Here is a 12,534-nt window from a genome sequence, read left to right on the forward strand (position 1 = left end):
AGTTCGCTTCACTAACCTTGGTGGCTACTGCGGACACTGGACACGCTTGGTATCCATACTCTATCTAACTTGACTCAGGGAATCCTGGGAGAGGGATCTTGGTCATCCACTATCACAGAAAGTCTGGGACGCATGCTTCGCGCAGACCATGTTTGTCTCACCCAACCAGCGCCATAAATTAATCCACTTTAAATTCCTTAGGCGGATATACATCATGCCTAAAGACATTGCCCATATTGACTCGAGCCGTTCCTCTGCTTGCCCCAAATGTAGTGCTCCAAATGCTGATTTTCTCCACATGGCCTGGACCTGTCTGGTGATCAGTTTTTTTTGGGTGCGAGGTGTACGACAAATTGTCGCCCATTGTTGATTGGCCTTTGGGACCTGATCCGCTCGTGGCTCTTCACGGATACACGGGCGAGTTACCTAAGCCCATTAGACGCTCACTGCAATCTCACTCCTGTAGGCAAAACGAGAGAGAACACTGAGATGGGGGTCCAAAAACATGCCCAATAAACATTCTTGGCTGGCCAGCCTCACATATTGTGACACGAATAGTGAACTGTCTGCTAGATTGCAACCTGTGAATTCCAGACCTAAAGAAATCTGGCAACCGCTGAGAAACTACTTGCTCATGCTTGCCACTTCCCCCCTGAATCTCTGGCGTCGAGTGATGCCAGCCAGGGTTGAGTCCACGCTATTCTTTCTGTTTATAGATTATGTCTGTATGCCCTGCTTGTCCGTGAACTGTAAAGGACATTTATATTTTTATCTGTAAGGACAATTTTTTTCCTTTCTGTAATTTCATTCCCATGCCTGAACTGTATTGCTGTTTGTTTGTTCCTTGGCATACTCCAAAATGATAAACAAAAATGTAAGAAAATTTAAAAAGGAATGGTCTTTTCTCATCTCCAAGGCTTTGCATCAGTATTGACCAGTGCCTAGAGTAATTGACACCCCTGAAGGTGGCAGCGGCCTCAGCACGGGGCGGTCCCCCAGAGGAGCAGTGCCCAACTCCTACTTGTGTTCGTTTCTGAACTTTGAAAGCTGCTTCGGCACCAAACAGTACTTATATGAGGCATGGTCTTCAAGCAAGGATGAGAGCTGACCAAGGTAGATGGAGCGCCCTTGGGTGCCCCTTCTTCTTCCTGCAGGAATTCCTCCTCACCTGACTTCAAGACATCAAAGTCGATGAACTGAGGACTCGGCTAGTGAGCCGGGAGATTGGCTGACTGACCCATCCTCTTCCTCAGGGAAGAGCAGATCAGCTGTGCCTAAGATATCTAGCATTTCGGAAGAGGATTTGGTCATCCTGCTGAGAGCCCACCATCGGTCTTGATGTGCTGATGCAGATTCTTCTTACTGCGAATGCTGAGTAATGTTTTCAGTGACTCTCTTGGTGCTCTGGGGAGAGCAAAGATCGCAGACAGCATGGAGCTCGGGCCACTGATATTTAGAATGCCACTGCGGGCATCTTTTGAAGAGCATCTAATTCTTTAGCTTTTCTTCACTCTACAATGGGTAGTCTGGAGCACCGAGGGCAGAGAGGCCCAATCACACACAATTTATGGACTCAAGGAATTCATTTGGAACTGTTCGTAGAAAGGTGCTGAAGAGTCTTCTTGCAAGGGATGGAAGGCAACATACAAGGCTGCTACGGGTACCAACAATCTTGAGATTGGGAGCCTGCTGGAACATGTCTGAACCGGATGGCGGAGAAAAACAATCTCACAATGGAGTTGGTGCCCATGCGCAAGTACAACCAAAGGAGGAGTTACCGAGACTTTGTGACTCAAAAGACTTCTTCAAAGTAAAACAATTTGCAGACGTCTAAGCCCAACACTAAAAGGCAGGAGTATGCAGAGCATGTGAAGCTACAGCAAAACATACTACAAACATTAGTTTTTTTCTGTTTTGTCCTGTTAAGGTGAATTCTAGGATTATGTTCCTGGGCGGCATAACTGCACCAACTGATGATAGCTTGTTACGAAGATGTGGATTTTAGTCAGTTGAGACGAGAGGGGCATACAGTTATTTTCTAAGGATGAAATATTTTATGTGGATTTATTTGTGGTGGAAGGCAGGGTGTGTTAAAGGTAACTGCCATTCACATGGTGCATCTGAAGTAACCTTGGTTTCACTGGGTGACGATACGCTCAGTCACAGTGAAAGTCCTTACCTTAACCCACGAAAGCTCAAACAATTTTAACAATTACTGCACCTGGGAATGCCTCACTTCAGCCATTACAGTGGACCATAAACATGCCAAATGAACATGCACATTCATACATGTATAAGATGGAAAACGATGCTTACCCTATAATCTGATTAAAATACTTTCTATAGGCACCCAGTGTTTCATGCTGCAATAGAGAGCAGGGCTTGTTAGAATACAATAACAGAAGTAAACAGAAGAATGCAGCGATCAAAGGCAACATAACTTTAGCCTAGTCTACAATCTGCAGAAACTGGGGGCTTCATTTTGGATGTAGTTTCACCTCTTGGTAAATTGATGTGAGCAGCCAGAACTAGGAGAGGATTATAGAAAACTGTATTTTTGCTAAACATGGATTTCCCTTTAGAGCACTACTGGACGTGTTTTTAATCTAAGTTTATTTCATCAGGTATACTTCTGGAGAGACCAAGAGGATGCTTCACTCAAATGATTGACACTTGTCTTTTGGTGCCCAGGCATACAATGTTTCACAGAGATAACGAAGGGCGGATGCATGTACCCTCTTACCCAACCTCACACACAGCTCCAGATAAGGCTTTTAACATAAGAGGATGATGCACTGATATGAACATCCTAGCAGAGCAGTGAAAGTAAAAACAGCAACAGAGTTATGTGCACATCATACACCATTTTGTTTGGAACACTGGTCTGATTTCAGTGAGATACACAGGCTTCTTTTCGGCCTCTACTTAAAAAGAGAGAACCCAGTTTGAAATGTAATACAAGAATAAACACATTTAACAATGTCTGTGGATGATGGCGTGTCTGATCACAGCACAGGACGTTTTCTTCTAAGCCCATGTGATTTAATGATATTGTTGTCCTTACTTTAACATGACAAAAAGCCATAAAAGGATTGTAACGCAAGCACCATGAATGTTGTGAGCAGGGGCACCAGAGCCCAGAACAGGTCCTAAAGTTTCCAACAGGCCTGGGCCACTGAGATCTGCCAAACAAAATGATCAATCTATGCCTCAAAACACGAATTATCGTTTTAAAAGTTTCATACACCGTTTTAACCTTAATGACCTAGAAAAGAAGTACCTATGCTTGTATTATTCACATGACCGGATTTTGATAACAAAGAACAGGGACATGCCACACAAATGGAAGTAGGACTACAATTCTGCAGAGACCTGGGCACAGAATGACTGACTGACTGAATGACTGACTGACAGCGCAAACCAGCACAAAATAACGCAGAGGCAGTAAGGGGGAATGACTTTTAGACCCTGCATGGTTTGTTACATGGACTGCTTTCCGATAAGGGCTGTTTACTAATCCTGCGCTGCTGCACAAAGACTTGTTTCTCTCTGAACTGAGTCGACCCTCTTTGAAAACATGGGCATGGACTCCATTTTTAGAAATTTGCCAGATCAGATGTTGAGAAAGTAGAATTTCCCCAGCAAATCTGGCATCCCTGGCTCCCCTGGAGTGTGTGCATGTGTGTATGAGAGGTACGGGAGTGATAAAGGCGCACACATGGTCAGGGATAATGGTTAAATATTTAAAAATATAGAGTTGTATAAATATAGAGTATATAACGCTATTTGTGGTCCCTTTTCTGAGAGACTATGCACTCCAGTGACCCACTCTGGTAGGTGTTACCAGGCACCATTGCTGCACACCCTCCAGCAATGCAAGTGAAGTCCCAGGCAGAGAAACTTACCATGTTTGAAGGGGGCTGAAGCACCAGCCTGGCCTGTTTTCGTCTCTGTTTCCTGTAGTAGTTCTCAAAGGTTTCTCTGGCTCCCTAAATAGAAAAAGCACAAGAATCAGATGAGGCAAAAAACAATTCTCACTGACCTCTACAATGAAAAGAACAGGGCTCGGCCATTGCCCAAATACGGCCGACAGGCAGCATCAAACACATAAGTGCATAGGCGGCTGTTATTATAAGTTTCATTCAGCGCCAAGGGGGGCACTTCCCAACAGGAAAATTAGAGGAAGGTAAGGGCCTTTGCAAAAGAAATGTCCCATATGTGTCACCTTTAGCAAACATTCCAAAGACCCCATACCTTGAACACATGGGTGTGTGAGGCTCAACCTTTCAGTTTCCAAATGTGACACCGGTTGCAGGAAGTACTTAAATGGTGGAGAAAATAACAAAAACATGTATCAAGGAAACAGCTAAGCACTGGCCTAAAATCGGGTTCTGTTGAGTGATTTCACTTCCAGCAACCCTCACACGGCTATAAGTGGTAGGGGTCGTCCATACTGTCTGAAGCATACTGAAAGCATCTAACCAATGGTTCAAAAACAGAAAGCGCTAGAAGGAGCAAACTGGTCTTATGTGGTCACTGAAAACATATTACCTTACACCACGAAGTTAGCAGCCAACAAAGTACAGACGTGTGATGACAAAGCAGGCATGCATCACAAGATGCTCATGATTACCAAGGGAAGCAGTAACCGTGTTCCCAACCCCACTGGGTATTATGAGAGCCACTGAGTTCTTGAGGACGTCTCATGGGTCTGCCAGAGGGAGGAAAGCTTGGGAGTCGGTGAGAAGGAGGAATTAATGGCGGACTTCAACTGGACCTGAAACTACTGATCCCCCACCATGGTTTCCTCATTACTCTGGTCCAGGAGTGGCTCCTCCATGAGAGCAGAGAAGCATCGTCCCGCTGGAAAAATGCCTCAGAGCAGCTGAAAAATAAAGTGTTAATAAAGTACATTTATTATTTTATTTTTCAGCACCCTGTCCTTAACCGACTGTCAGGACGGGGCAATTGCTGCTGAGTGGCAGCAGAGAGCTGTGCTCTAATGTTTAAAGTGTGTATGTTCATTTAGTCAACCGTCTTGCAACGGCCAGCATGACATGCACACGTTATACTGTCTTAAGACAGCTGGGTTAGAGAAAGCACAGGCCTCCAGTGCTCTTAAGAGCGCTGCGAGAGGCCACTCAGTCCAATCCTGACACTTCTCTCATGCTGTTTAACAGCATGAGAGCAGCACCAGGATTGGCTAGTGCAGTTTCCTGGGTCCCGAGCTTTGAGGCGGGAAGACACAGGAGCGAGGATGTAGTTGTGGAAAGACAGTAAGGTAAGTGCCTTTTAAAAAAAAAAATGTTTTATGAACCCCACCCGTATTTTGCCCGTCCCACCACTCTAAATGCAAGACAGCTGCCACTGCTTTGGTGGTTCTCATGGTTCAAAGCGAAGTTGCCATTAATTCCACACCTCCGGCATTAACGGGACCACCACCAGCCATCATCCTAGGAAAGAAGAATTAACATGCGCAACCAGACGGGGACCACGTAACCAGATGCTAAGCGGGGACATGATCATGTGGCAAAAAATTCCATCCAACCGCCCCTGTGCCTTTCCTGTAACCTTTTTTGCGTTTTTCTGAGAACCTACTCCTGTGGAAGAGACGGGAAGACGGTGGTGTCAGTAGATACCTCCCTGCAGCATAGATTTCTTGACGGTCCACTGGCACTCCTGGTTCAGACTTCAGTTTAGAGGCAGGAGGGCTGTGGGTTCAGCCACAATGCAACACACCAAGTAACTGAGGCAGTAAAGGGTGTGCCCAGGCAGAGGGGTGCCCACCGGCAAGTACACTACTTATAAACCAGAGTAGGAAACCGGTCACAGTGGGAAAAACCCAAGGCCCTACCAGCTGGACATTGTGGTCCAAAAAATGTTCCATTGGATTACTATAAATCAGCATGAACCTGTGGAACTGGTTTCATTCATGGGATAGCCAATCAAAACTCAAGAATCTGCTGCCGAAGATCACACACTGACCTTAGGTTGCTGCCAGTGAACTATGGGGACAATATACGACGGTTTTACTGAAAACGAATGCTTCTCATGTACATGTTTACGGTGCATAAATTCATACTTCATACTGAGTGCAGAACTAGAAGTACCGTTACATCACTCACAACTGTATCAGCGCCATCTGTATTAACCTAACCTACTTATTGCCTACTTGCTATTTTTTCCAGCTAAATACAAAGTTACAGGCAATTACATCACTGCGTGACATGTGCATGTTGGGAAAGTAGAAAGATACACCAAAATCAAAAAAAAAAAAAAAAGTTTGAAAACTGTTGGTATTTTTTCCCCCTAAAATACCGTATAGTATAGTTGCACAACATACGTCCACACTGAAATAACTGTGGCAAACCAGGGGGGTGAGCAGTGGGGCAAAATGACGTAACATGCATGGGTTAGTTATTTTTTAAAATAAAAAGTGGGCTGCTTTAGACAGACAAAAAAACATATGTGAACGGGGATCCCCTCTTTAAAAAAAATCAGTTTTCTTTATTTTACTTGGTGATCTTTTGGGTCTAAATCAAAGATTCGTGGCCAACGAGGGCCCCATAAGCAGACAACCATTTTAAATCATGTATCTTCTGCTGCATCCCTGGGCTGAGGAGAGAAAGCACCGGGCCTGGGCACTGGCTCCAGCGAGGGGGCGATGCATCCGGATATATGGCCATGGGAGAAAGTGTCCACCATAACCAGCCGACAAGACCAAACAGGTAGGAAAACACACTCACGCACTGCCCCCTGCTGGCCGCAGATGGGACCGTCATGACAGCTTCCATTCACGTCACTGCCTTTCCTGGCAGCTTCGGGTAGTTTTACATCTGTACAGCTCTGATGTGCACATCATGTCAGGAGAGGATGGGGCGCTGAGTGCGACGGTCACGAGTTTATTTCATTAATAAGAAGTAGGTAATTCTTTATGGCGACAGACAAGGGGGTAGCCAGAAAATTAAAATACCCCCCACATACACTTTGAACTGAAGCTTTTATGACAACAAGCAAGTTCCATCCAAGCAGCTATCCATTCATCTTTTCATCCTTCCATCCATTTCAACTTTAAATTCTGACATCCATTCAGTCTTTCAACAGTCTCTCACCATTCCATCCATATCCAAACCTATCCATCTTATCTTTAAACCTACCCATCAAACATATCCATGCTTTCACTAAGTCATCCACCCTTTCATTTATCTATCCACCTTGCATCCATCCGCTCTTTCACTCATCCATCACCCTTTCACTCATTCATCCATCCAACCTCCCGTTCACTCATCCATCCATCCTTTCACTCCATTCATCCATTGAACCTCCTTTTCATTCATCCATCCATCCTTTCACTCATCAACCCACTCATTTCTCATTTATCCTTTCACTCACTCATCCATCCACCCTTTCACTCATCCATCCATCCTTTTACCCAGCCATATATCTAAACTCCCTTTCACTAATTCATTCTCTCACTCATCCATCATTTCACTCATCCATCCATCCATCTAAGCATCCATCCACCCTTTCACTAGGCCAATCCAGCCACCCATCCAATCATAGATCCATCCGTTTATCCTTTCACTCATCGATCCATCCTTCCACTCACTCATCCATCCTTTCACTCAATCCATCCTACCTTTCATTCACTCATCCTCACATCCATCCTTTCACACATTCATCAATGCATGGATCATCCACACTTTCACTCGCCCATACATCCATCCATCCATTTTGCTCGCATCCATCCATTTACCCTTTCACTCATCTGTCCCCCCCATGATCCAGCCATCCATCATCCCGTTCATGCATTCATCTGTTCTTTCACTCGCCTATTCTTACATCCATCCTTTCACACATACATACATGCTTACATCCTTTCCCTCATCCATACATCAACTCTTTTAATCTTTCCATCCATCCAGCCAGCCTTTCACTCTCTCCATCCATCCACCACCCATTTACCCTTTAACTCACTTAACCATCCTTTCACTCACTTATCCATCCATTCTTTCTCTCATCATCCATTCATCCACCTCATCTATCCAGCCATTCATCCATCAGTTCTTTCACTCATCCATCCTTACATCCATCCTCTCTCATTCATCCATGCATCTATCCATCCACCCCTTCACCCATCCACTATTTCACTCACATATCCATCCATCCCATTTCATATTGATTATGAACCTATGTCTACCGAGTAGTAGACAGAAAAGGACCATCAAAAACCCCTCCCTCTGTAGCAGCTAAAGCAGGGGGGTTGACGAAGCCCCTGGTGACAGAATCCGCTTTCCAGGCCACTATACTCCAGATCACATCCTGTGCATTATTACCATTGGCTATTAAAGATATAGTCCAGCTTGCGATGGTGACTGAGTAAATAAATGGTCAAAATGTCCTTTCTGATGTGGGGAGTCTTTCGCAGCATTCCACACTGATTACATTTCAAAGGCATGCATGTCTATCACTAGAGCTTCCCATTGGCCATGTAAGAGCAGGCCTTCTCCATCCTTGCACCCAGGATCTGGACCAACATCCCTGTGTCCACCAGGACCGCCCCGACGCTGCTCAAACTTGGAAGACGCACCTATTTAAAGAACAATGCATCACCTGCATTAACAGTCCACAGACCTCTCCTATCACTCCTTGACTTTATGCTCATCTTTGATCCTTTACGGCACTCCTCTGCCTTTTGGCTAGGTTCACGCAGCAGAAATACCACATACAGCAAACTTAAGGACATACATACATGTAAAGTAGGCCACAGCATCCATGAGTCTGAATTTCGAGTGTTAATCGTGGGAGCTTAGTGAGAGGGATAGATACATTTGTTCAAACTAACGGGTTTAACACAGTATTTGAAAGGGGTGGATTAGATAACTCCATCATGTCTTTTGGTAGAAATCTTCATTGAGAAACGCACTTTTAGTGGGAAAAAACATGCACTTCATAAGGCAGTTCCGGACAGGAATACATGAGATGACACTGGTCTATCCGCCTTGAGAGGCCACCTCTTTAAAGGACTGCAGTTGGTTCATGGGTGCAGCCTCTAGGAGGAAAATAGTAGTGGAAGACTACACTTTATGTTGTTATGTTTTTTCAATGTAAAACTGTGTCTTGTGTTGAGATTTAAATGTATTATGTGCTATTGAAAATATATCAAGTCCTTGGAAGGTATTCAAAAGTGAGAATATAGTACATTTAATTTGTTGGCTAATTTTACTGCCTTTGCCCGGGGTAATATATGTGCTCTTTGGTAGATAAATCATATTTATAATTTATCCCTACTACACGGTATTTCCATGGATATATGTTTGGCCTAGGTATAGTGGGGTTAGGTGGGCTTCTCCCTTCTGTTGAGATATACTGTTTGCATCTAGTCAGGCGCAAGGGTTTTTCCATTTAAGGATCCGTCCATTTATTGGACTGTTTACTATCACTAACTCTAGCACAATTTTTCTTATTACTCACTACATGAGTACTTTCTGCACTTGATAAGTCTGCACCACGAACTGTAAACTACACCGACGTCCAGATTAATAGGACATCCCTCTTTGATAAGTGGTGACCAAACCAATGCAGCTCCAACTAATATAGTTAAGATAGAAATATTGAAACAACTTAAAAAGAAAAAACATTAGGACACAATTACATGCACAAGTTCTACTGGAGCATCTCAGAAATAGCACAATTCCATTAGGGTTACAAGTTGCCAATGTATCAGTCATCTTCATTCATAATAGGGCTTACCTAACACAGTTCAGTGGGGTTGGGACTAAGTGTTCTAGGGACTGGTTGGCCCTCTCAATAGAGATCGCTTTGAGGATTAGTGAAAAAGAACTCAAAGAAAAAGAAGAATTAGAGAAAGAAATAGCTAGTGATCCTACAATTCAGGAAGCAAGTCAGCTTCTTGCAAGTGTAGAAAGGACCGTTGCAGAATTTAAGATACATACGATTAATACTAAAACTACAAAGGTATCAAAGGACAAAGAATTTCAAGATGGAAGATTTCTCTCCTTACCTAAAAGAAGATTTTTATAAGACTAATAATCCAATTCAACTTAATCTGCAATATAGAGGGAGGTTGCGAAGAAAGTTCATAACATTTTCTGATAAATCTTCGGATTCAGAGACATTAGTCAACTCCCCCTTGAACATACAATGTCAAAGAGCACAGCCCCCTATTTGGCAGAGGAGGAAACAGAGGGAGAGGTGGTGGTCCATGAAGAGGCCAGCCATCAGACCAGGCAACACTAAGAGCCAGGAGACGAGTTTACAGACGGTAATAATGTCTCCTATGAATAAGGAAAATGAGGTCCCCGATATACAACTTATGTCTACACACACTCACACAAGATGAGGAGTATTTTGAGTAAAGGCCTGTCGTTCGTACCTTTTAAAGCGCAAGGCCCAATAGACAACAAGAGTAAAGTACTTAAATTTCTCAGCAAAATTAGGCTTGAAAGTCTTTTCGGAGGGTGAAAGTGGAGTTATTGAGACTAATGTGAGTGGGTTAAAAAACAAGTCTTCTTTCTGTCCCAAAAGAAACAGCATGCCCCCTGAGGTTCCGTTTTTTGAGGATACGATAATACATAAAATAGATCTCCTTAATACTCAAAAGACATTTGTCAGGCAGAACTGTACCAAAATGGAGTTTAAGGCAATTGAGAGCTTCGCAAGCAATAATAATATTGTTATCAAACCAGCCGATAAAGGTGGTGGGATAGTGATTTTGGACTCTGCTAAATATGACAAGGAGATTATGAGAAATAGGTCCATTGCAGAAAATCCCACAAAAGAATTAAGTAAACAGATCTCAGTACTCAACAATAAAGCCAAGGAAGAAGAGTGGATATGTAAAAAAAAAAAAAAAAAAAAAAAAAAAAAAGAGTTTGAGTTTCTTAATGGAAACCAATACATGACACCCTAGTTATATAGTCTCCCTAAAATTCACAAAAATGTAGAAAATCCACTGGGGAGACCTATTATAGCCACTTGTGGTTCACTTTTGGAACCACTAGCACAATATACTGACACCTTTCTGAAATCATTTGTTAATGAAACACAGGCCTACATAAGGGACTCAATGGATACCATCAATATATTTGAAGGACTGCAATTTGATGATGAGATGAATTTTTGTTAACATTATATATTGAGTCCCTATATACTAACATTCCTCAAGGTAAGGTTGTATATGTGACAGAGTATGTATTAGAGAAGAGACCCGGACCCCACAAAATCCCTACTGAATTTTTGGTCACTATAAGTCTCAAGAACAACTTTTTGGAATTTAGAGGTGGCCCATATTTACATATGGGTTGCAGCTTCGTCCCAGAGGTGGCGAATCTAGTTGTGGACTGCCTTGAAGAACGTTGAATTTTTGAGAATACTCAAACTTTCCACCAAAACATTAAACAGTGGTTCAGGTATATAGATTACATCTTTATAATACGGAGAGGTGGCACTGATACCCTCAATAGATTTGTAGAATGGCTGAACCACAGGACACCCGACTTGAATTTTAGTATGTGTAGTGGTCAACAGCGAAGTAATTTTGGGGATCTTTGGATTAATGCCAAGGATGATAAACTATTGGTCAGCCTTTACACTAAACCTACAGATAAGAATACATTACTTTACTAGTGGTCATCCTTGGAGTCTCAAAGAAAAATTTACCATACGGACAATTTCTTTGTATGAGGAGGAATTGCACCAAAAAGCATGACTACTTTGGGATTGCTGACAACTTGGTGAAACTACTAATTGATAGAGGATATCCTTGGAAATTCCATGGTGGTTTACACCGAGAGAGACTCTCCTCGCCTCTAGGAATAGGCAAAAGGATGTACCAATGACATGTGTCATCACATATAGACCCAAAGCCAACAAGATGAGGAACATTATAGAAAACAACTGGAAAATATTGGCTCCCTTAGATATTCCCAAGACCCATATTTTCCTTCCGCAAAGGTGGGAGTCTTAAGGACTATCTGGTTAAGGCAGCCGGGATGGAGAAGGAGAGGAATCTGTGGGATATGTTATAATTACCTCCTATCACAGGCCATCTTAAATGAGGTAGTTGTGCAGAATGTCCATTTACTGTTAATTTTAATACCAAGGTTATAACTTTTTCTTGCATATATTTTGGTGGTTTTCTACAAGCTAATGTAACCTTTTTATGGTTCACACTATCCACACAAGGTTAGGATAGACCTGCTGTGCGGAAGGGGGCAAATATGGACCTATGAAAAGTAACAGCACCTTAAGCTGTCATACTTTAGACTGCAGTGACCCTGAATCTTAATGTGTGTAAAATTCAAGGAAAGACTTTTGTTACTTTTCTGACTGATAACTCGCTATAACTTATCTCTGCAAGAGAGAAGTTTTAATACTTTATCATGATCTTAGTGACATTTTGTTGTAAAATCCACTAATCAGCCATTATCAAGTTATCCCACAGTTGCCTGATTAAAAAATGTGTAATTCAGGTCGGAGAAAAAAAATCAGGACTTCACTTTTCCAGACTCT

The 12,534-nt window shown here is 42.9% G+C and overlaps 1 protein-coding gene across 2 annotated transcripts in view; it reads right to left on the minus strand.

The window, feature by feature from the left end:
- The window catches only part of EXOC6B (exocyst complex component 6B), a 1,319,737-nt gene that overhangs the window by 918,742 nt on the left and 388,461 nt on the right, over positions 1–12,534 (minus strand). For both annotated transcript variants that reach the window (XM_069205590.1, XM_069205592.1), the window contains exons 9-10: positions 3,906–3,989; positions 2,317–2,363 (exon numbers count right to left, since the gene is read on the minus strand). In XM_069205590.1, the coding sequence (XP_069061691.1) occupies positions 2,317–2,363; positions 3,906–3,989 (131 nt within the window). The remainder of the gene's footprint in view (positions 1–2,316; positions 2,364–3,905; positions 3,990–12,534) is intronic.

Source organism: Pleurodeles waltl, chromosome 1_2 (genome assembly GCF_031143425.1).
Source record: "Pleurodeles waltl isolate 20211129_DDA chromosome 1_2, aPleWal1.hap1.20221129, whole genome shotgun sequence".
In the NCBI taxonomy this organism is placed as follows: Eukaryota; Metazoa; Chordata; class Amphibia; order Caudata; family Salamandridae; genus Pleurodeles; species Pleurodeles waltl.